This window comes from Perognathus longimembris, chromosome 20 (genome assembly GCF_023159225.1).
Source record: "Perognathus longimembris pacificus isolate PPM17 chromosome 20, ASM2315922v1, whole genome shotgun sequence".
Taxonomy (NCBI): domain Eukaryota; kingdom Metazoa; phylum Chordata; class Mammalia; order Rodentia; family Heteromyidae; genus Perognathus; species Perognathus longimembris.
The window spans coordinates 8,641,512-8,666,788 of NC_063180.1; the positions used below are offsets into that span (position 1 = coordinate 8,641,512).

Genomic DNA, 25,277 nt, shown 5'->3' on the forward strand with positions numbered 1-25,277 from the left:
AGGACTGGCAAGAAAAAAAAAAACAACAACAACAACCAGGGCTTGGAATTTGGCTTAGCAGTAGAGTGCTTGCCTAGCATGCATAAAACCCTGGGTTCGATTCCTTAGCACCACATAAACAGAAAAAGGCAGAAGTAGAGCTGTGGCTCAAGTGGTAGAGTGCTAACCTTGAGCAAAAAGAAGCCAGGAATGGTGCTCAGGTCCTGAGTTCAAGCCCCAGGACTGGCAAAAGAAAAACAAACAAACACAAAAACCAAAAAATGGCTGAGAATATACCCTAAGAGGCAGAGTGCTTGCTTAATAAGCACAAGCCCTGGCTTCAGTACCCAGTGCTGGGGCAAAAAAAAAAAAAAAAAAAAAAGTTTTAACATTTAAAAAAGTAGGAAGAACAAAATCTTAGAATAAAAGACTTATAACCTTTGTGCACATCCCTTAACTGTGTGCTTTTTCTCACTTTGCAGTCAGTCAAGGGAATGTTCTGACATTACTATGGTTCTGGGCTCCTGCCCAGGCTTGAGCAATGTCTTTACGCCACTCAGAGTGTTCTCATCTGCATTGTTTTCCCTGCACAGAGCTCTCTCTGAAAAGATTGTCTCTGTCCTTCCGAAGATGAAGTGCCCACACCAGCTAGAGCCCCACCAGATCCAGGGCATGGACTTCATCCACATATTTCCTGTTGTGCAGGTGAGATCTTCTGTATGCTTCCTAGCCCACAAACTGCAGTTCATGAAACACATCTGGCTTTGAGGCCTGGATCCTAGATCTAGTGGGTATGGTGTGGATTTGTACAGCAGGACATGGTAATGTTGCCCTCTGCCACTCCTTATTCCCTTTTCATGCTATCATCTTTTTTTTTTTTTTAGTTTTATGGAACATTACATTTGTTTGTTTGTTTATGGTGCCTGTCCTAGAGCTTGAACTCAGGGCCATAGCTCTATTCCTGAACTTTGTTTTGCTCAAGGCTGGCACTCTTACCACTACAGCCACAGCACCACTTCTGTTTTTTGTTTTTTGTTCCAAATTTTTATTATTAAACTGATGTACAGAGAGGTTATAGTTTCATATGTTAGGCATTGGATACATTTCTTGTACTGTTTGTTACCTCGTCCCTCATTCCCCCCTCCCTCCGCCCCCTTTCCCTTTCCCCCCATGAGGTGTTCAGTTCACTTACACCAAACAGTTTTGCAAGTATTGCTTTTGTAGTTGTTTGTCTTTTTTTACCCTGTGTCTCTTGATTTTGGTATTCCCTTTCAATTTCCTAGTTCTAATACCAGTATAGACGGTTTCCAAACCACTTCTGTTTTGTTTTGTTTTTTTCTGAGTAGTTTATTAGAGATAAGAGTCTCACTGACTTTCCTGCCCAGGTTGGCTTTGAACTGTGATCCTTAGATCTCACCTTCCTGAGTAGCTAAGATTATAGGCATGAACCACCAGCACCTGGCAGTATTTTTATACAAAGTATAAAACAGTTTTTAGTTTATTTGTAAATGAGAAATAGATGAGAAAGTAGTATTTATTTCAGGGTATGGAATACATAACAGTAAATAAACTCACTAAAACCAACAAATCAAAACACACACACACACACACACACACACACACACACACACACACACTGAATGGATCTTGGCCTAATTCCAAGACCAACAAGTGGTAGTATGCCTGTAGATAGTACATTAATTCTGAACTTAGCAGTGTTCAAAGCATCTATTACAATTCCTGTCTTACCTTTGAGGAAGGTGAGATTAGGAAGTCTGATAAAGGACAGATAACTAGGGAATGGACAACTAAGAATACCCATCTAACCTCTGTATCTCAGGTCTTATGCCTTTCCTACTCTACCACTCTTGAAGCTGCTGAGAAAATTGCTGCATAGCCTTTGCCTGAAAAATCTTCTAATTCCACATTAGGGCTATGTAAGAGCATTGCCTCCAGACTTCTATGTTCCCATTGCACCTCTGCAACTTCCTAGTTGTGGGCCTTGGGAAATGACTTAACTTCTCATTTGTTAAATATGGAGAATAATAGTGTATACTTGATAGGATGAGAAATAATTGATATGTGTAGAGAACTTAGAAGAAGGACTGGCTCATCTTTTAAGTACTCTAAATGTACCAAATACTGGCTTCTCTTATTATTTACTTGCTAAGTCTAGTGGAATGAAATGCCATCGATTTTGTAAATTCATAAGTAATATTAATAAATTTGAGACTGAGAGTTTAACTCAGAATTTGATTTATATTGTCATTAGACTTCTGTCTCTGTGAGGCAAGGAGATAGTACCTGATCCTTTTTGTGAAAGGGTGAGTTTAGGGCCAGATGTTGATTACAGAAACCTCTAAGAGTCATACTGTAAAGCTGTTGACCTTTCTCCTAAAGCCTGGATGTCTAAGCATTAGATCTTACTCCAGACCATGCTAAAGTAGTGGGGGCAGCACATTGATTCCAGATATCAGAAGATGAGTGAGAAATGATCTTCCCAATCAGCTTGGACATTTGAGGTCCTGTTGGTGTTTCATACTGTGAGTACTGTGCTAGAGACACTCCTGTCTGGACAGGAAAGCATGGGTGAGTAATTGCCACATTGCTTAGTTCGTGGGCCTATAAAACTTGAAAGCAGAAATAGAGGTTAACCTGGAGCTTGCACTTGTAGTTTGCCAGGTAAGAAAGAACATTTTTAAAGGTAGCTACTATGTTGCTTTCTCCGTCATTTCCTAAAAGACCATTTAATACCTGATCTCAGACAAGAGGACAGTACTTCAAATTGAATACATTTAGCATTATGAAAAACTCCCACCTGTCTGAAGGTTTTTCCTGCTTTCTAGGCACTAGTGAAAGGTTAGTCAGAGAACAGTAAGTAATTGGGAACTGTTAACATAGTTGTCTGACATGATCTCTCATATTCACAACATTTGGCAAAGCTACAGTAACACTCTGAAAGTTAGCTGAAAGATAAACAGAAAGCCCACAGATTAGGAGAAGATCTTTACCAGCCATTCAACGGACAAAGGCCTCATATCTAAAATATATGCAGAACTAAAAAAATTACCTTCATCCAAAACAAAACCGCAAAGAACCAATAGCCCCTCATCAAGTGGGCTAAAGACTTAAAAAGAGACTTCTCTGAAGAGGAAATGGGAATGGCCAAGAGACATATGAAAAAGTGCTCTATATCACTGGCCATAAAAGAAATGCAAATCCAAACAACATTGAGATTCCATCTCACCCCAGTAAGAATGTCCTATATCAAGAAAACTTACAATAACTACTGTTGGAGGGGATGTGGCCAAAAGGGAACCCTACTTCATTGTTGGTGGGAATGTATACTGGTTCAGCCACTCTGGCAAGCCAAGCGGTATGGAGATTCCTCAGAAGGCTAAACATAGAACTCCCCTATGACCCAGCAGCCCCACTTTTGGGTATCTATCCAAAAGACCACAAACAAAATCACACTAAAGCCACCAGCACAACAATGTTCATCGCAGCACAATTTGTAATAGCTAGAATCTGGAACCAACCCAGATGCCCCTCAGTAGAGGAATGGATCAGGAAAATGTGGTACGTATACACAATGGAATTTTATGCCTCTATCAGAAAGAATGACATTGCCCCATTTGTAAGGAAATGGAAGGACTTGGAAAAAATTATACTAAGTGAAGTGAGCTGGACCCAAAGAAACATGGACTCTATGGTCTCCCAAATAGGGAATAATTAGCACAGGTTTAGGCAAGTCACAGCAGAGGATCACAAGAGCCCAGTAGCTGTACCCTTATGAACACATAAGATGATGCTAAGTGAAATGAACTCCACATTATGGAAACGATTGTTATATCACAGTTGTAACTACATTCAACGTGCCATATGTAACTGTAGCTTCAATTAATGATGATCTTCTTGTATCACCCTCCTGTGGTTGTACTTACACTATCTCTGTATGTTATCTGAGTATATTGGAAACTGTGTATACTGGTGTTAGAACTAGGAAATTGAAAGGGAATACCAAATTTGAGAGACACAGGGTAAAAAAAGACAAACAACTACAAAAGCAATACTTACAAACTGTTTGGTGTAAATGAACTGAACAACTCATGGCGGGGGAAGGAAAATGGGGAGGGGGGAGGGGGAACGAGGGAGGAGGTAACAAACAGTACAAGAAATGTATCCAGGGGCTGGGGATATGGCCTAGTGGCAAGAGTGCCTGCCTCAGATACACGAGGCCCTAGGTTCGATTCCCCAGCACCACATATACAGAAAACGGCCAGAAGCGGCGCTGTGGCTCAAGTGGCAGAGTGCTAGCCTTGAGCGGGAAGAAGCCAGGGACAGTGCTCAGGCCCTGAGTCCAAAGCCCAGGACTGGCAAAAAAAAAAAAAAAAAAAAAAAAAAAAAAGAAATGTATCCAATGCCTAAGGTATGAAACTGTAACCTCCCTGTAATTCAGTTTGATAATAATTTTTTAAAAAAAGAAAGAAAGAAAGTTAGCTGAGAAGAAAATGGATCTAACTTCCAGGCACTGGCAGTCTAGGATACATCTTTTTTCTTCCATGCTAGACATGAGTACCATGAAGTATGTACTTGTCTCATGCTAGGGGAGCTCTGGCACAGCCTGCCTGTCCAGAAGGCCCCTTTCTTCATGCTGGGAGACTCCTGGGACTCCATACCCAATCACTTGTTTCAGGATCCAGACCAGGAATAACTATATCCTTGTTGTATCGGTTAAGTATATCTGATTCATGGAGGCACATCTGAAAATGAAACAGACATGAAGGATCAGAAACTGGGTCTTGAGACCTAAATGAAAACAGAACTAAATTGAGTTGAGCACTGAGGCAGCTGCTTTAGTTGTCCACGAATGGTCTTGGGTGAGAATGAGAATGGGAGGCTAAGTGGTTCTGAATACTGCCTCATTTGCCACCTCCACTTGTGATTTAAGTTGGTACCTGAGGTCATTATTTGGAGGCAGGGTACTGTAGAGTAGTAAAACAAAATGAAAGATATTAACCAGAAAAGAGCATTTTTCATAGGATTACACTCTATGGTACATAGGGTACATGGTACATAGTTACCTGCAGCCACCCTAGCCTGAACCACTAATTCCAAAACATGTCTTTTACTAGAGTTACTGTCTTCTAAACAAGGCCCTTTGTACTAGCATCTTGCACGGGCCATGTGTCTACTTGCCTAGACAGACCTCACAAGTGGTGCTATGCTTTTATACTACCTCCAAACTGCTTTGCAGATGTAGCTGCTTTGTTGTAGAGAGTGGCAACTATGTCCTTCAGTGATGAAGGAAGTGAATGAATACCAGGAAGAAGCATCAAAGGCTTTTTCTGCACTCAATACCTTACCTCACCACCTGCATCTCTGACAGAATATGGGGGGCAGGGAGGGGGGAAGTATAGTTATACACGGGGTTTTAAGTTGGGTAAAGAAAAGAGTAGTTGCTTCCAGTTGTCAACTCAGTGGAGCAAGGAAACATTTATTAATACCCATTTGCCTCACGATCTGTTGTGAAAAGGCCTCCAAGTATTGACTCCCAGCTTTACATTTTTGCAGCTACAGATCAGTGAGCAAATACATAATCTGTGTGTGCCTTGGGTTCAGTTACAGTTGGCCACTGACTCTTCCTTGGAAATGTCATGAGATAGAAGAGAGAATGTTGGGCTAATCCAGTGGGCTCTTGACGTAGTACGTAGTGTTCTCTCCTCTGAATATCAGGATTTTTTTCATCTGTTGAAGGAACAGTTATACTTGTTATTCTCCATGGAGAATACCCTGTCTGTGGTGCAAGCAGCACAGGAAATAGGGAGGTTTACAGTAAGATCAGTCATTTGCACCAGTAGTGGAAAGATATTCTATCAGCTATCAGCCTTGTGCTTCAGGTACTTTCAGATCACTCTAGTATTACGATATTTTTCACTCCTATAGTAGCTCCGTGCCATCAGAAATGTCATGGAATATATCTTTCCTTTATAGAGAGGCAAACTGATGTCTAATGATGTGAGGTACAGCTTTAAAGCATGTGTGCAGCTACTTGGCACTGGTCCCACTATGTCTTAGAATTTCTGGTGCCTAGCCAATTGCTTTTCCTCTAGAGTAGCCTGTCTTAGTATGTGCTGATGGGTTTTGTTTTGTTTTGTTTTCTTTGTTTATTCTACTCTGTTCTTTTTCTTTTCACCTAGTTGGTTCAGCCTTGCCAATTTGAACTCACAAGTATGTTGTCTCTGAGTAGCCTTCAATACAATGAAGTTTCTTTCTTTTCAACTCATCTTTCCTCACTTTCTCTCCCAGTGGCTGGTGAAACGAGCTATAGAAACAAAAGAAGAGATGGGTGACTACATCCGCTCCTACTCTGTAGCCCAGTTCCAGAAAACCTACAGTCTCCCGGAGGTCAGTATTGTGTCCTTCATTCTTGTTCAGCATTAGCTGAATACATTAGCCGAACAGCATTAGCATCTACTCAGAGACACTCAGGAAGAGGCAGTGTAGCTTAGGCTCTAGGCATCTCTGCCCTGCCTTGGTTTCACCCCAGCATTGAAGAGGAGCCTGATGGCTTGTTAGAACAACTCTTTTTTTTTTTAAAGTTCTAAAAGTAATATTCAGAGGGATTTACACTAACATAAGTCAGTTAATGAGTACATTTCTTTTTGAACATTGTCACTCCCTCCCTCATTTTCTCCCAGTTTTTTCCTGTGGAATCTCTCCCCACGTTGTAAAATCCATTTGCAACGTAGTGTCTAGTGAGTATCACTGCTGAATTAATTCACTCATTGTTCCACTATTTTAGAACAGCTTTTTAAATGCCACTGAGTGTGAAGCACTACAATTTTGTCATTTTTCTCTAAATTTTGCCCTTTGATCCAGAACTTTTATTAAATTATAAGGTCCTATTTTTGTATAAGGTTCTTGGAGTAACCACTTATGAGAGACATTACTAACAATTTTTAACAATTATAATAATAGCTAAAACACTGTCAAAATCTTAGTATATGGCAGTCCTTCTATTCTTTGCCTATTCTCAGATAGGTATGGGAGATGGAGGAACTGAAGCTTCAAATTTGGTTAACTTACCTGAAATGTCAGTGCTTACTAGGATTTGAATGAGAATAGTTGTCTTAAGCACTATTCTCCATGACCTATTTTTCTCTTACTGGATCTTTTTGTTTTTGTTTTTGTTTTTGTTTTTTTTTTTGGCCAGTCCTGGGACTTGGACTCAGGGCCTGAGCACTGTCCCTGGCTTCTTTTTGCTCAAGGCTAGCACTCTGCCACTTGAGCCACAGTGCCACTTCTGGCCATTTTCTGTATATGTGGTGCTGGGGAATTGAACCCAGGGCCTCATGTATACGAAGCAAGCACTCTTGCCACTAGGCCATATCCCCAGCCCCTTACTGGATCTTTTGAAGACATCTTCACTAGTCCCAGTCTTTTTCTGTAGAGAAAATATTCTAATTTGTTAGAAATATCAGGCAAAGTAGTTATGGGAAGTCATTTTTAAAGTATATTTCTGAACAATTCAGTTATTCTTTTTTTTTTTTGGTCACGGGGCTTGAACTCGGGGCCTGGGCACTGTTTCTGAGCTGTTTTGCTCAAGGCTACAGCTCTAACACTTTGAGCCACAGCATTACATTGAGTCACACCATCAGTCCTAGTTATCTTTAGTAATTAATTGGAGGTAAGAGTTTCACAGGAACTTTTCTGCCCAGGCTGGCTTCCAGCCTTGATCCTTAGATGTCAGCCTCCTGAGATTATAGGTGTGAGCCACCAGTGTTCAGCTTTAGTTTTCTTTACCTGGGATTTGCTTAATTCCTGGATTTTGTCTTCCAGGATGATGACTTCAGAAAGAGAAAAGACAAGGCCATCAAGACGGTTGTTGACCTCTCCGTAAGTACTCTTGCCTATGTATTTCTCTTCCAACAGTGTGAGGCCTTTAGATTAAATAGTGTGTCAATTGCAGGGGTTGTCTAGGAGCTGACCTCCAATGGATGTGTGAGGTAGATTCTGCCACTGCCAACATCTATGTTTTTAGTTCCACTTATGGAACTAAGGGAAAAGTATCCAAATGCTTGTTGGTCCCAGTACAGGGATGACTTGCGTAGCTCTAGAGAGCAGAAGATAAACTGGAGGTGGTAAGTTGAACTTACTGCACCACCTTTTTCCTTTTGATAGATTTGGTGAGGCAGTGTAGTTCTGAGGGAAAGTCACTTTACACATGATTACTGTGTATTACATGTGTATCTACCTCCCCATCATGGAGAATGGTGGAGCAGACTAGAGCTTGGGTCCTTTTCAAAACACTCAGAGCCATGGGATCCTTGTCAGTAGTACTTCTGGTCCCTGAAGCCTTACAAAACTCAAGGAATGAGGCTGGGAATATGGCCTAGTGGTAAGAGTGCTTGCCTCGCATACATGAAGCACTGGGTTCGATTCCTCAGCACCACATATACAGAAAATGGCCAGAAGTGGTACTGTGGCTCACGTGGCAGAATGCTAGCCTTGAGCAAAAAGAAGCCAGGGACAGTGCTCAGGCCCTGAGTTCAAGGCCCAGGACTGGCCAAAAACAACAACAACACAACCTAGGCAATCTCTCTGTCTTCCTAAAGCTCAAGGAATGAAGCTTCGGTGCCTGATGTACATTTCTCTCTTCCAGCAATAGCATTAGTGTTATTTGTGTTTTGTTCACTTCGTCTAATTCATATCATACCTACCATTCTACTCAATCCTTTGTGTAGGATTCAGCCATGCTTATACCGGTAGCTATAATTGATTTTATAATTGATAGTCTATTAAAGTCATCTAGCTTAAATTCCAGGTAAATAACTTGGGTTGTATCATATAATTTTCAAGATTGAGGTTGTCTGGTTTGTATGGCTTTGTAAGTTAACTATGGAGTCTTTCTTTGATAAAAGATTCGGAACTGCATCATCTTGAGAGTAAATTTGTGGTTTCCCAAAATAATTTCTCTGAAAAGAACATCGGTCATTTGATGATGAAAGATAAGATATGCTCATGTAAAACAAACATGTCTGTGTCATTTTGTAATTGTAATTTCTGTGTGTTACTTAATTCCATCTTGAAATGGATGGGATTGAACACTTTTAAGATAGGGGTACTTGAAATCGGGTATTGTCTTCTGATTTAGTGGCAGTATTGAATAGAAAGAAGAGATAATTATGTGACACTGGAATAGCTTGTGTGAGTGTATGTGCGTGTGTGTGTGCTGGTCCTGAACCCAGGGCCTGGGTGCTCTTCTTAAGCTTTTTTGGCTCAAGGCTAGCACTCGACCACTTTGAGCCACAGCTCCTCTTCCAGTTTCTAGTGATTCATTAATTAAGAGTATCATGGCCTTTCTGCTCAGGTTGAGTAACTAGGATTACAAGTGTGAGCCACCAGCACCTGGTTACCAGAGTAGTTTTCTTTCTTGGTTGTGAGCTTGGTGTTCAATTTAGAACATCCTAAAAGTTTCTTTTCTTTCATTTTCATGCTTGGTACTAGTGCTTGAACTCAGAACCTTGTGCTTTCACTCAGCTTTCTTGCTTATGGCTAGTGCTCTACCACTTGATCTGGTATTTTCCTTGTTAATTGGAGTTTGAGTCTCATGGACTTCTCTGCCCAGGCTAGCTTTGAACTTCAATCTTCATGATTTTAACTTTCTGAGTAGCTAGGATTTACTAATGTACAATATCAAGGCCTGACTGAAAGTTCTTTTTTTAAAGGTTGATAGATGAAGCTAAAGAAAACCAGCACTAATCTCAACACAGAAATAGCTACTTTTAGTGCTTAATTATATATGTGTTAGCTATCTTTCCATCACTGTGACAAAATACCTGATAACAACTTATAAGGAGCAAAGATTTATTTTGGTTTCAGGGATTTTAGTCCATCATCACTTGACCCCCATTGCTTTGGGCTTCTGGCAAGGCAGAACATCCTGATTGAGAGTGTGGTATAGCAAATCTGTTCAGCTCATGGCAACTAGAAGGCAAAGAGCTAGGGGAAAGAGGAGGGAACAAAACAAATCCTTCAGTGACATGACCCTAGTGATGTTTTTCCTCCAATTAGTCTCTACTTCCTAAAGCTCCACCCCCTCCAATAGCCCATTGAGGTATGAATCCATCAAAAGACTAGTATATAATGAGGTCAGAGCTCTCAGCATTTAAATCTACCTGTGAACATTGCTGCATTGGGGACCAATGAAGACATTTCAGGTCCCAAAGATAACATAGTAACTAACATTCTAATGTGTTCATGTATTTTTAAGTTGACTTAGAATCATAATTTAATTTAATTTTGTAACTTTTTTGCTTGCCAAAATAGAATCTTTTGGGCTGGGAATATGGCCTAGTGGCAAGAGTGCCTGACTCGTATACATGAAGCCCTGGCTTCGATTCCCCAGCACCACATATATAGAAAATGGCCAGAAGTGGCGCTGTGGCCTTGAGCAAAGAGAAGCCAGGGACAGTGCTCAGGCCCTGAGTCCAAGGTCCAGGACTGGCAAAAAAATAAAAATAAAAATAAAAAAATAGAATCTTTTGTATGCTATTAAAGATTCCTCTTAATATTTTTCATGAAAGATAGTACCTAGTTAGTTGCATATGGTGTTACTTCCCCAGTTTTAGGTGACATTACATTTTTGGAAAGGTAGGAAAACTAGGTAACAATATTACTTTTGAGGGACCTGGCAACTCAATAGGTGGAGAAGAAGGGAAATTTTATTTTCCCTATAAAGCCTACACTATTTGAATTTTAAACTTAGTCTGTATTTAACATATTCAGATACAATAAGCCCAAGCTAAGCTTTTTTATATGCTTAATTGAATACCGTCACCTGTAAATCTCAGCAAGTCCTGGGAAGTAGAAAATAATACTTTATTTGGCTACATTAACTCATAGTTTTTAGAGATCAGTATTGGTGTCAACCACCCTCTCAGTGAAATGGCCTTGAATGTCCATAACCTGGAATAGCTCAGGCCTTTAGAATCAGACAAGAAATTGCTTTTTCTCATTTATAATAAAGTTGGCCTTTTTTGCGGGGAGAGGGAGGTCTTTTTTTTCAAGCCACTTCAGTTTGGAAATAACATTTAGGAAGGTAATAATAATGACTAGTAAATAGCTCCTAAACAAGATCTAATTTTATCTAAAATTTCTCTGGTTCTTATCACAGGAAGTACTTCCTTACAAATGAGGAAACTAAACCCAGATAGGCTACATAGATTGTGCAAGGTCACAGTGAACATGGTAGATGCAATACTAAGTGTTGTAATCACTGTGCTAGGAGCCCCTAGATAAAAGACTGTTTTCAGCTAATAAGAAAATAACAGCAGAGGGCTGGGAATATAGCCTAGTGACAAGAGTGTTTGGCTCACATACATGAAGCCCTGGGTTCTATTCTCCAGCACCACATATATAGAAAACAGCCAGAAGTGGTGCTGTGGCTCAAATGGCAGAGTGCTAGCCTTGAGCAAAAAGAAGCCAGGGACAGTGCTCAGGCCCTGAGTCCAAGGCCCGGACTGCCAAAAAAAAAAAAAAAGTACTCATTACCTGACTTATGAAATGTGAACTCCTCTATACAAAAGAAATAAAAATATTTTTTACAAAAGAAAATAACAGCAGAATTTATATTGTGCAGTAGATATGTGCACTTTATCTTCAATACATTTTCATGGCAATACATTTTACCATTTATGCTAAAGAATTTTTATGGATTGGCTAGTGGGTTTTTACTTTCTTTTTTTCTTATTTACTGAAAACACATCTTATGTCAGAAGTTGCTTTCTTAGGTGCCTAGCTATGTTCCATTACCTTTACCTTCCATCCCTCTCTCTTGTCACTTCTTCTGGCACTTTCTTAGTTGGCTTGAGAGTCCCAAAAGTTTGCAAAATACTCTGAACCTATAGTGTTTATTCCTGGCATATTTTTTTGTGACCCAGCATAACAAAATTGGACAGCATACAATTTGTTATCATTCCCCTCAAGGAAAATCATTCCCTTTGTTAAGAAGAAGAAGCCTGTCTTAGGTGACAGGTGTGGCTTGCAAGGCTCAGGTTTTCTGCTTCCAGATATATCTCAGTTTTGCCTTTCTGGCATCTTGTCAATGTTTCTTGTCTGCTCTTTATTGCACTGGGAAGGGAAAATAATGGAATAAAATATGTTCAACCATACATATGCCAAGTTTTCAGGCCTTTTTGCCTTCTTATTTATTTATTTATTTATTTTTTTGCCAGTCCTGGGGCTTAGACTCAGGGCTTGAGCACTGTCCCTGGCTTCGTTTTGCTCAAGGCTAGCACTCTGCCTTTTGAGCCACAGCACCACTTCCAGCTTTCTCTATTTATGTAGTGCTGAGTAATTGAACCCAGACCTGTGTGCATGCTAGGCAAGCACTCTTACTGTTAAGCGACATTCCCAGCCCTTTCTTGCCTTTTATAAAATATGCATGGCTTCCATGTGCTTTGAGCTGAATGCCTTTTATATGCCTGGCACCCAGTCAGGCATTTACCTCATCAATATAAACTTACAGATTATTCTATTTTATAAATCAGGAAATTGAAGCTCAGAAAGGTTAATAATACTTCGGAGACAGAAATCAGGTAGTTGTAGTTAGCCTGAGTGAAAAATTTGTAAGATTCCTTTTCAACCAATGGCAAGATGTGATACTCACCTTATCCTAGCTATGGGGGAGCACAGTGGTTGGACATGATGGAGCATACCTGTTATCATAGATGAATGAGGAAGCACAAAAATAGGAGGATCATGGTCTAGGCCAGTCTAGACATAAAGCAAGACCCTACCTCAAAAATAACCAATGAAAAAAGGGTGAGCAATATGGCTCAAGTGGTAGCACACCAACTTAGCAAGCTTTATGGCCATGATTTCAATTCCCAGTACTGGGGGGAAAAAACAAAACATTAAAAGTGATAATAATTTGTCTGTGTAGCTGTAGAGCTAGAGAAAGGCAGGCAGGTTTTGTTTTTTTTATATCTGACTCCCACATAACAGTTTCTGTTGCTTTTCTACTTTCCCCAGTTTCTGCCACACATTTCAGCACCTGTTTTGCCATTTTGTTGCTGACTTATTTCTGTAATCACAGGTATTATTTATCTTTTGGGGCATTTCTTGTGACTTTTCCCATTTGTAGATGTGAGAGTAGATGCCACTCAGGAACCCACTTCCTTGTCTTCTGAGCAGGCAGTCCCCCATATCCATCAATTTACATCTCGCTTCACATAGACTTTCTCGCTTCACCATGACTTTAGGCACAGAGCTACTGTCCAGAGTGGAAAAGGGCAAGGAAATATCTCAAGGATCCTGGGGCAGGCTCTGCCATACGGTAATGTGTTCAACAGTACTTAGGGAGTCTCATCACATCCCTGAAGGGCAGGAATCAGGTCTTGATGTTACCAAACTGTCCTGGAGCAAATACTAACAGTTTAAAGGATGACATTTTGAAAAATATGCAAAATAGACACTCTTTAAATGGCTAAATATATGCCTATTTTGGATGTGTTTAAAGCAGTTGGATATGCGTAAATTTTAGTTTGGTATGCTGGCCAAATTTTGAGGTAAGAATCTCTGCAAAGAATTAGACAACTCAGGGGCTAGGATATAGAGGCTGTCTTCAGCTTATTTATATAACACACCTTAGTCTTACCTGCCAAATTAAACTGTGTGAGATGGATTGTGTGCTAGATCTCATAGGCCAGGAGGTCAGCTTGCACACTAAGCCCTGTTTATGGAAAGGAAAATAGACTAGGAACAAGATCTGAGGCTATTTCTGGGGAAAATAGTACACAAATAATATCTGTACATCCCTCAGCATTTCTGTTGCTCTTATCTCAGGCCTTCCTTTGGTGGTTGTTACAAGAGCAGCTTACTTATTGTTGTTGTTCGCTTATGAGATCTTTCAGGACTCTGCACACCTCTTGGTGGAGGAGGCAATCCTAGGCTGAGGGATGTCAAAGTTGGGTATGACATGAGAATGAGCAGTTAAGGTCAATGGAGGCAACTTAGAGAAATGTTGCTTCCTGCTAAGTTGGGTGTGGTCACATCCACTGAACCTTTGGGTGTAAAATATCAGATTGGTAGTGGCTGCTTCATGTCTGCTCTGTTATTTCAGTAAAGAAGTTGTCTACCATCATTGTAAGGGCAGCCATCAGAGATTTGCTACAGATGCTGCCTAGGTGCTGTGCTGTTCTACTTTTCTGCCCTGTCGTTTAGAATGTGGGCTCAAGAGGTATTGTTCTGACAAGTGACCTTACTGGCAGCTAGACCTGGGAATGCAGATTTGATCTCTTGATGCAGGAGTTCTCTGCTGTACAGAGGGGTCACCTTATTTTTAGTAATGCCATTCATATGTCGTTTATCCTTTGCCAAGAAAAAATAACAGAATCTACAATGAGGGATGCTCTGTGTTGAGGTATAAAACATGTATGGGGTTTTTCTGAGCTCCAGTTCTAGTGTTATCCCATCTTTATAACTTACTGCTTTGTTAACTGTGGGCAGGTTATTTGTACTCTACACTGTTTGCCTATTTATAGACAGAAAACAGGATAGCTGCCCTCAAAGGTGTGAGGAGTAATGGTCAGTGCATATATAACAGTCTGTGCCTGTCTGACACAAACCTATCATTAAAAATGAAAGCTGTTACTGTTCATGGAAAAAACACTGAGTCTTTATACCTTTCTTTAAAAAAAAAAAAGAGTGTAATCATGTGTAAAGCATAGTATATTTTTAAAAATCAGTCTCCAGCTTTAAACTGACAGAATGATTTACTAAGTCATATATTCATAAAATTAAAATAATCACAAAGACTGAGAGACTGAGAGTGTCTTTCAAGTTCTGTTTATCCTTACTTTACATATAAGGAAAATGAGACCCATAAAGGAAAACTCAGGGAGCTGGTTACTGGCAGAGATGGGAAATGGCATCAGTACTCCTGACTTGTTTTGCTTTAATGGATGACATTGCAGTAGTTCTTTATAGTGGGCCTGGAAACGAGGGACATTAGCCCTCCATTGTTTATGCAGACCATTAAAATGGTGCATGTTACAGTACAGTTTACACAGTAAGACTTGATATCTTGAAGAAATGACTTGTGGTGATAGAAAGGTCTACTGGGCAAGTTAATATAATGGAAAAGCAAAGGTATCTGGAACTTGGTATTACCTGTTTCATCTCTTTTTGTTGTTATACTGAGGTTTGAGCTCATCAGGACCTTGTGTTTGCTAGGAAAATGCTGTACACTTCTCACATCCCTATCCTTCTTGTGCTTTTGTTATTTTTCAGGATAGGTTTTAATATTTTGGCCAAAGCTGGCCTGGACCACAATTTACTTTACCTGTGCCTATATCATAGCTGGGATAACTTGTATATACAACCACACTGGATATATCTGTTGAGAAAGTTCCACTAACTTTTTGTCTGGGATGGCCTTGAACTATAATTCTTCTGATTACAAGTATTAGCCACTGCACCCGCCCTTAACCTAATACTGCCTTAGACCTAATACTATTATTTCATTCTGTTTCCATAGCAGTAAAATGAAAATAGTAGCATTTGCCCTACCTCATCTTCATAGTGGCTAGAAAGTGCAAAAAGTAAAATGTAAATGAGAGTATAAACTATAAAGTATATATAAAAGCCAGTAATGGGCTTGGGAATGTGGCTTAGTGGCAGAGTGCTTGTCTAGCATGCATGAAGTCCTGGGTTCGATTCTTCAGTACCACATAAACAGCAAAAGCCAAAAGTGGTGCTATGGCTCCAGTGGTAGAGTGCTAGCCTTGAGCAAAAGAAGCCTAGGGACAGTGCCAAGGCCCTGAGTTCAAGCACCAGAACTGGCAAAAAAAAAAAAAAAAGCCAATATTGCCATTGTATGTCAAAGGAAAGGTCCTTTTACCTGTTCATTTCAGTGTGCTATTTTAGAGCCATTCCTTTTATAGAAGAATCCAATTTCTTGTCTTGGGTCATTGACTCTTTCATTGGTAACCAAGAAAGATAGTAGTTAAGTTCAATTATATAGCACTGCTACAGTAGCAGATCTCAGTGGAAATTAAATTATACACAGTAACTGCGTCATGCAGTTTTATTATATTTTTCACTTTACTGTGAAACTCTTTTGTGTTATTTATAGCTTCCTATTTATGTAGAAACCATGAGCAAACCAGGGAACACTTGTGGCAGCAATCGGTGAGAACAGCCTCCAGTCTCATTACAGGCACGTTCCAGTCCATTTTCCACAAAATTATTGACATTATGTAATGTATGTCACAGATTGAAACTTTTCATGATAGAAAATAAAATAATAACAAATTAGAATAATAGAAAATAAAGTAAATTGACTAGAATTATCAATGGGGAAAATTTGAACCTTTTTACAAGAGTCTTTGTTATGTACAAAATTTTGTAATCTTAAGTAAACATTTTCACTAAGTACCATTACTTACTCTTGCCATGGAAGTAAGTGCTGTGCTTCAATCTGTACACAATATAGCAGGGCTCACAATGAACACCAGCAGTATATGTTGGGTGGATTGTTCATATGCTTATGTACTTTGTTAGTGACCACAGATCATCTTAATAAAAAAAATCAAGAGCAAAGGAACCGCTTTCATTATTAACCTTTGCTTTCCTATGGTAAAGCCTTTTCTATTTCTCAGAAAACCAGGTGCATAGGTATAAGCAAATTATCTCAGGTAACCATAGTCATCTGAGTTTTCAACAATCTTGCCTCTGTATCTTCAGTAGTTTCTGAAGGCAGCCACCCCGAGGGCCCCCCAGACCTGCAGCAGAGCAAAGACTCCTCAGTCCATGATGGAAAAAACCTTCTCCCCCTGACTTGTTGAAGACATCCAGTAGATAGCTCAGGAGAGCTCTTCACATCCTGTAACTTGTTTTTTTATCCACTTAGGATGTTTATAAACCCCATCGGAAATATAAACGCCAGCAGGGAGCAGAGGAGCTACTCGATGAAGAATCTCGAATCCATGCTACACTTTTGGAATATGGCAGGTAATGAATGGGTCTTAGTGTCTACTTTATAAAACCATTTAAAAGAAAAGATAATTTAAATTGCTTCATTTGGTTCAGTTGGGTTGGCTTCTACCTGATTAAGTTTTCTATTTTCAGGCAAACTTTTCAGCTTCAAGACATTTTCTCTGTTATTGCCTATTTTCATGGGTAGCCTTTGCAGTTCCTCTCTGGAGGTGTGTGTAAATTGTACCAGGCCCTGCCCTGCTTAGGAAGTTAGGGGGTTTGGAGTATTTGCAGAGGCTGACTGGTGTGCCCTTCATGACCTGTCATTATTAAGATCTTTAGTAAATAGAAGAAATAGAAACATTTCACCTGTTTATTACTAAGTTTTATAAGTCTTGACTTGCTGTGAAAGTTTTGAAGCTTTATTACATCTGTAAAATATCTCATTTGTAAAAAAAAACAGTTATTATTTTATATCCTTACTTTTCATTTAAAAAAAAAAACTGCAAGGACATAGTTCTCTGCATTGAATTTATTGATTGACATTGGGTCTTAACCTTCATTAATGTCATGCATTCTCTACATAGGGTAATTGATCCCTTGATGTATGTCTCCTCCTGCTTCCTTTCTTTATGCTAGGAGGCTCTGCTGCACATCCCAGCCCTTGTTGGATGGCTGAAACTAACTGCACCCTCCACTAGCAGTTTTCTGAGTTGAGCACCTGGTGGCTTGCTCCTCTAAGGTACTAGAGAGAACCAGTAGAAATTAAGTTTCATTATTGTAGCTTTCCAAGGAAAGGCAGTAACTCTATTTATTACTTGTTTTGAGATAATAGTATGGGGTTAAGTATTTCCCTTGCAAGCATAAAACTAGTCTTTTCCAAAAGAAGTTGAATTAGCTCTGTCCCAAAACCAAGTGTGGTGGCTGCTGTTAACGCTTACCAGTTGCTTCCCAGAGGTGAGTGCCTCCTTTGACTCAGGCACCACCTGTACTAGCTACATAGTTTTGGGATCCAGCACAAAATGAAAATGCTTGGCCACTTACTAAGAATTGTTAATGATGACTGACTATTAAGAATTTTAGGACAACAACAATAACTACATTCAAGACCTTCCTAGGTACGGAGCCCCACACAAATGGTTGGGTTGCATTCTTATGACTCCTGCCCCAGAAACCATGTTGGGGTACCTCTGGGCAAGCCCAACTCCAAGTGGACAGGAGAAGCTGCACAACTCTGGGAAAGCCAAAGGTGGAAAGAGAAACTGAGTCACGTGTTCCAAGCTTAGGGAGTATTTAGTGGAATGTAGTGAGATTTGTTGATCTGGGTTGTTCATGTTGGAATTTTTATAGAAAATCATACTCCTAGGGATGAAAAAAATGCCAGATTCAGATAATTGGTCACCTCACTGAGATATTCTGACAATATTCCAATGTCTTGCTTTAAAGTTCTCTTTCACATGGGACCTTTAAAGAGTACATTTGGTGTTGATAGTTTCATTGTCACCATGGGAAGGCTAGATAAACTAGAAGAACCCTGCCCATCCTGGATTGGACAATGCAAATTGAGGCCAGCATGGACCCTGCTCCCTTTATGGAAGAGAACAAGGCATAGGTTTTGTGTGTGACTCCTCTCAAATTGTGAGTGTGAGAGCAATAGGTCTTAATCCCAGAATTTGTTCCTGCTGCCAGGGTTGTACTCGGGCAAATTTCCAAACCTAAGGTCCGTACCCAATGAAGACTTCAGGATTTTCTTTTAGAATACATGCTTTGTGTCTGGCATGTAGGAGATGAGGTTGTGGGAGATGGAGTAGTGGTTACATTGGATACTCTCGTTTATAGCTAGCTCTTCTTTGTCATGTAGGCAGTGCTACCATGTCACAGGAGAAGAAGGCATTTAGAAAACTTAGCTGGGCACTATGTTCAGCAAAATATACTGAGTGCCTGTTCTGTGCTGGCTCTAAACTAGGCAGTGGGGATAGGATTGTGACTATAGTTGTATGGGAATGGTCATAGTAGCTTTATTCAAAATACCCCCAACATGGAAACAACTAATCAATGGTTAAACAAAATATATTTGTCCTATTCAGTGGTAAATTATTTACCCATAAAAGGAATGAATTAATAATTCTTGCTACCGCACGAATAAATTTGAAATGTTATGCTAGTTGAAAGAAGCCAGATGTAAAAAGCCACATATTGCACGATTTCATGTACATATATTTGTAGAAAGGCAAATCTGTAGAGATAGACAATGGATTAATGGTAGCTGAGAACTGAGAAGGTGAGATTGTAACTAACTACTAGTAGATACAGAATTTCTTTTTAGGGGATAGAACTTTCTTGTTTTTACAGTGTTGTGTTGATGGTTGCACACTTCACTAAAAATTACTCAAATATATACTTCAAAACAGCAAATTTTGTATTATGTGTATTACATCTCACTAAGAATAAAACAATGAATTAAGCAAATTTTCCCCTAGGAGCTCAACAAGCAGACCTAGGGGCGGCTACCCCCCCTAGGTAATTATTCTACACAAAGCAATGAGTGCTTATGGTGTAAGTGCAGAAACACAGGAGAGTAGCTTAGTTTTAGGTGGTCAGGGTAGTTTTCTTAGAGCCTCTGTCTGGGAAGGAGAAATAGGTGGGTCTGGGAATTGGGTCACACAGGTTTTGTTGTCTGCTGCTTTATTTGGAAAATCTATAACATTCTTAGGGCTTTAGAAAATGACTGTTTGCCACAGGGTGTCTTCTGCTCTGATAGTCTCTCTTCAGACAAAAGAAAGAACAAAGAATGTTGTAAGGATACTTACAGGAATGGGGAGTTTTGACCAGACCCCATGTTGTTCAGGGTTCCCTGGTAGAAAATGAAATGTCTATGAGTAATCAGCAGAAGAGCTTCATTGATCATAGGGAGTGGTGGGAACTAGGCTCAGTCATTGTTGACTCCCATGCCTCACATTTGAGCTGGGCTAAGGATGCTGCCTCCATCTCCAGCTTAGAAGCTGGCTAACAGCCTGAGGAATCAGGAAGCTGATTGTTACTGCTGCTGGCAAGGGGAACATACTACTTCTGCAGAAACCCGGAAGCCACTGTGACAGCTGCTGGCCCAGACCAGGCTGCTTATAGTGTAACCCATGGCAACACAGTGGATCTTCTGTCTCTCCTTATTTAAATAAGTTCCACATGTCCAACTCTGGGACCTAGATAGTACTCAGAATCCTAGTTCCTAGATAGCACTCAGAATCCTAGGTCAGAATCCTAGTATGAAAAATAGCCTCTTGTTTTCCAGCCTCTGCAGTATAGAGAGAGGCAGTCAATACTGATTAAGCCATTCAGAGTGTGCCATAGGTTCTTTACAGAATTAGTGTAGATACTCGAGGTATGACCTTAAGTTGGCTACACTTCAGAACTGTAGATTTGTGCCTAAAAGATGAGCCTACTGCCCAGTAGTGACTTTTTAGTCTGTCCAATTAGACAGCAACCTACTGACTGCTAGGCTAAATGATTCTTATGGCATCTGATTCCTGCATTTTTAAATTTTATTTTATTCATTAAGTAAACACAATAAATACAAAATGTAAAAGTAGAATACTTGCCCTCAAGGAAAAGGATGCAGACATGAAACCAGCAGATTGGGAAGTGAAAGAAATACACGCAGATGCAGGATGAATAATCAGGACTGCTTGTATGCACAGCATACATGTTATGGGAGCTTTGGAGAAGCATCTTTAGAGCTGAGGAAACTAGGGAAACAGGAGGAGAGAACAATGTGTGCAAAGCTCCCTGTTCAGGCAGTAGATGGAGCAAGAGTGTGTGAGCTGAGCTACGGGGGTGAGGCCGAGCAGTTTGCAGGCATAAAGGAGAAGGCACATGAGGCTGCTCAGGCAGTCCTATTTTCTCCCAATGGGAAATGTCGCCATTGATAAAGAGGAATGAGGTCATTGTGAAATTGGGTAAGAAGTGGGTGCGAAAGAGTAGGAGGAGGTAATACTGTAGGCTCCAGACCAGTGCAGGCAACATACTGAGATGTAGCCTGAGTAAGAATAGAGTGAATCCCCCAACTTGGTTTTCTTAAATGGTTACATATAATTTTATTTCCCCACAAACTAAAGTATGTATGTGAGGCTGGGTGTTTTGCATTATATGTTTTGTTGTTGTTGTTGAATAGTTTTTACGTTGTTGCTTTTGTGTTTTTTACTTAGCTTAATAGAGCCAGAAAATAGACTTATGTAAACTAAAGTGCATTTGTGTGTTTTTAACTTTTAAGGTTGTGTGAAGAGAATCCATATTACTAACATCATGCTTGGATTATGCATAAGAATAAACTATGTGCAGAACTATTATTGAAGTAATATTAGAAAGCATGTTCAGCTTGAGCAAACACATTCACATTTGTTCACACAGATAGTTTTTAAGCTTTTAGCTTACCCTGTGGCTCTGAAATGCAATTTCTGATTCAAAGAGTAATAACTGTGCTTATCGAAATGTTGTACCCTATAGTATCTGAATGTTCTCTTACAGTGTTTGTATAGCAAATAGCATGGCCGGCTCTTTATTCAAAAACTGGTAGAATATGTTTTGGGTAAACAAAAAATAGCCTAAATCCTCAATATTGTTTTTCCTATAAATTTTAAAAATGAGTTTAGAATGTATTATGATTTTTGAATAGTAATTGAACTCCTTTTTCATGGCTGGCAGGAGATACGGATTTAGCCGCCAGAGTGAAGCAGAGAAGGTAAGACAAGAATCAACAATGGGAGAGAATATTTGAGAAATGACAACCACACTCCATTTCGCCCTCTGTCTGATAGTAATAGTTGAACAACTGCTCACTGGTAAACCCAGGAAGGAAGTAGATGGGAAAGGCTGCTGCTGAGTGCTGGGCCTTGGGAAGGCAGGCGAAGCAGGAGCCTCTGGCTCCTACATCTCTGTCCTAGAATTGTCAACCTGCCACCTCTGCAAACAGTGAAGCCAAAACTTAGCAGCAGTCTCATCTCATCCTAGGGCTGGAGGTGTAAAGGGTGATTGAAGCCTTGACCTCAGAGTTGTAGAGTGGGGTCTTTCAATGTTAAGTCTGCTTCCAGAAGTCCCTGAGTACATGTATTATATGATGACCAGCCTCTGGACTGATGAGAACAGGATGCTAGCAATGATATAGAATAAATTAATAGGCCTGTCCTATGCCGGGAAGCAAAATGTGAAAGAGCCAGAGAAATCAAGATAGGCTTTCCAACTTTATGAAGGAGTCTTAAAGATTTCCATTAATATATGCATGTATTTATTCCTTAGTGATTGTTAATCATCACCAACAGAGCAGTCAGATAAATCTTATAGTTCCAAACTCTTGCTGTGTGCTAGGATGTTTGTTAATGGGCTTTGCATATATTTATTCCCTGAAACTACTCAATAAGGAAGATATTCCTGTCTTCCAGGAAAGAGGCACATATTCAGACACATAGGCTACATGGCAGAGATAATTAAATTAGATAGATGGCAGAGATGCAATTAAAACCAAGAACTCTAGATTTGGCAACTAAGTTTGAGGAAAAATGATTGATCGGGCTATCTTAAGTATGTCACTACATTGAGATCCCAAGGTCTAAGTCCAAAGTATACAGTTTGATCCAAAGATGAAGCACTTTAGAGTTTTGTCCTTCAGACAGTCATTTTCAATATTTTTTATAACTAAATAAAAACTTGGGCTAAGTAGTATTTGAACCTTAACCTCTATGCACTCTGATATGTTGTATTACTTTTATTTATATAAATAAATCATAGTTCTTCCCACTAAATTACTTTTATGCCCTGTTAATGGTCTTAACTGGCAGTTTGAAATAGCACTGCTATAGCAGTGATCTGCCCTGAAATTTAAAGTATAGGGAAGACCCCACCAAAGAGAAAGGGCAAGTATGGAGATTGTGCATTGTTCATCCCCTCCTCCCCCACCCACTGGAGAGACACGGGGGGGGGGGGGGGGGGGGGGGAGGAGGCAAGCCCCAACCCAGACAAGCCCAGCGAGGAAAAGGTCGGGCGGAAGAGCCGGAGTGTCACAGCCCACAGAACCGCCTCTGGGTTATAACCAAAGACACTTGTAGCAGCTGCAGCATTGTTGTTAGGCACCGCCATCTTAGCCACAAGTGGCCCCAAGACTGAGAAACAGGCGGGGCCAGCTAGTTGACTTCCAGGTGTGCCCCACAGTGCGCAGCCTAATATTAATTTAATCAGGCAGTTTGGGACCAGATGAGTCTCACCATCCCCAGACACCTACCTAGGCTGCTTGTCCTTTGACTGGAATGTGGGCTCAGCCTCTGAAATGTCTATACTCTCTCAAGCCAATTCAGATCTCCCAATTAATATATCTCCAGACAAATGTATATCCTCTCACAGGCTTGTACCTCTTGGCAATGTTGTCTTTTTCTGCTTAGTCTAATATTCACCTGTTCTGACATCTCCCTTTCCAGACTGAAGACAAAAAAACATCACTTGCAACAGGGCTCTCAACTACAGAAAAAACAGATGCCCATGAAGAAGATGAGCTTCGAGCAGCTGAAGAGGTATGTGGTCAGCCCTCTGAGGTTTTAGTTTACATCATTTAGGAGAGCTCCTATCCTCAGCTTTCCCAGAGGGCCAGCTGCATAAGAGTTTGCTTCCACACCTTGCAGTTTCTTCTCATCACTTGTTGTGAGGCTTACACTAAGCCAGATCAAGGAACAAAATCCTGGGACTTCCAGGCAGAGCTTGTATAGTCACTTGCTTCAGTCTTAAATAGTCAGAACTGCTCACTGCTGTTCCTTCCTTTCCTCTTCCAGCAGCGAATTCAGTCACTGATGACTAAGATGACTGCCATGGCTAGTGAGGAGGTAAGGAGTTGGGGGAGAAGGACAAGGGATGTGGAAATGGGGAAATGGCATTCCTTCTGCTCCTGAGGGCCTCCTCCTGTGGTACCACCTTCTCTAGAGCCCTATAAGGCCTTATTGTAGGATGATCTTTTAGGGGAACTTTTTTTTTTATAAGGCATAGCACTATCCTCTAAGAGGGAGACTTGGAGGATGTCCCTGCTGTGACAGGTCACCAAACCTCTGTAGACAAGCTGTGGCCAGCCTGCCTCCCCATAACTATAGGATCCACCTGTGGAAGGAGCCTCTAGTTTTTATTTCCTTCTAATAACAACTAGGTAGAAGATAGAATCTCACATTTATAACTGGTCTTCCCAGAGCTCAAGGCCTATCCAGAGTTTTCTCCTTGTGCTTGGAAAGGATCATTTCTTTTGAGACCAGTAACAAACTGGCAGTAAAGAGGGTCTGAGATTGTTTTTGATCTTCCTTGAATCTTTAGATCCCTAAGTGCCCTGGCAGCTGTGTTTGGTGACCCTTGAGAAGCCAGGGCATGGGACATAAAAGTGAAGCATGGTTTTCTTGGGGCAGCCAGAGTCCAAGAAGATAGTACAACCAGTTTAGAACTCAGGAGATAGAGCAGTGGTGGCTCTGACTTTGTCCTTAGCTTAGCCTGTTGTTTCCCTTGTTGATGAATAAGCAGACAAAGCCACATTATCTTTTTCCTCCCAGAATATTATTTTTCAATAATACTGAGTGCTCAAGATTTCTAGTTCTGCCAAAGACAAGCCATGGTCTTGAGAACACACCCCTATGTGATTGCAGAGCCGTCTCACCGCAAGCTCCGTGGGCCAGATTGTGGGCCTCTGCTCTGCTGAGATTAAGCAGATCGTGTCTGAATATGCAGATAAGGTAGGTGGGTGTCTGCTGGAATTGCCCCATACTTTGTTCTACTTCCTTGCCCCTCCTCTGCAGTGTGGAATCTGGTTCTAATTCATTAGCCACATTTGTCAAAACCACAGATACTAGGCTTTACCATGCTCAGCCATCAGCAGTTGCCCATTAGCTACATTAATTTTGTTCTACAGTACCCATTTTTCTATAAATATTAAGAGAAAATCTGTCTGTGAAAATCTGTGAACAGTGATCACATTTGATACATCCTTGCCTGAGGTATAACACAGTCATTTTTCCTTCCCTATCACACATCTTATAACTTGAGCTCAGTTTGGTGATTGGGGTGAAGAATGAGGCTTTTTGCCACTTAGGAGACAAACCCCATAACTCAGCCAAGTCCAAGGCAAAAATTTTTGTTCTACTTTACTAAAAGAGTATAGAATGAACAAAATCCTCACAACCATATTTCAGCATTAAATTTTTTTTCCAACCTGAGAGAGGACCTTGAATATTTCAGGAAGGGGGTGATTAATCATTTCACTCCTAACTGACTCTGACCTGGCTGAGATGTAGTGTGGGCACGCT

General features: G+C 40.4%; 1 protein-coding gene across 2 annotated transcripts in view; it reads left to right on the forward strand.

Annotated features, from left to right (window-relative positions):
* The window catches only part of Ccdc93 (coiled-coil domain containing 93), a 75,581-nt gene that overhangs the window by 15,755 nt on the left and 34,549 nt on the right, over positions 1–25,277 (forward strand). For both annotated transcript variants that reach the window (XM_048330149.1, XM_048330150.1), the window contains exons 4-11: positions 573–684; positions 6,289–6,387; positions 7,822–7,878; positions 16,898–16,998; positions 21,661–21,697; positions 23,424–23,516; positions 23,772–23,822; positions 24,621–24,707. In XM_048330149.1, coding sequence (XP_048186106.1) covers positions 573–684; positions 6,289–6,387; positions 7,822–7,878; positions 16,898–16,998; positions 21,661–21,697; positions 23,424–23,516; positions 23,772–23,822; positions 24,621–24,707 — 637 coding nt within the window. The remainder of the gene's footprint in view (positions 1–572; positions 685–6,288; positions 6,388–7,821; positions 7,879–16,897; positions 16,999–21,660; positions 21,698–23,423; positions 23,517–23,771; positions 23,823–24,620; positions 24,708–25,277) is intronic.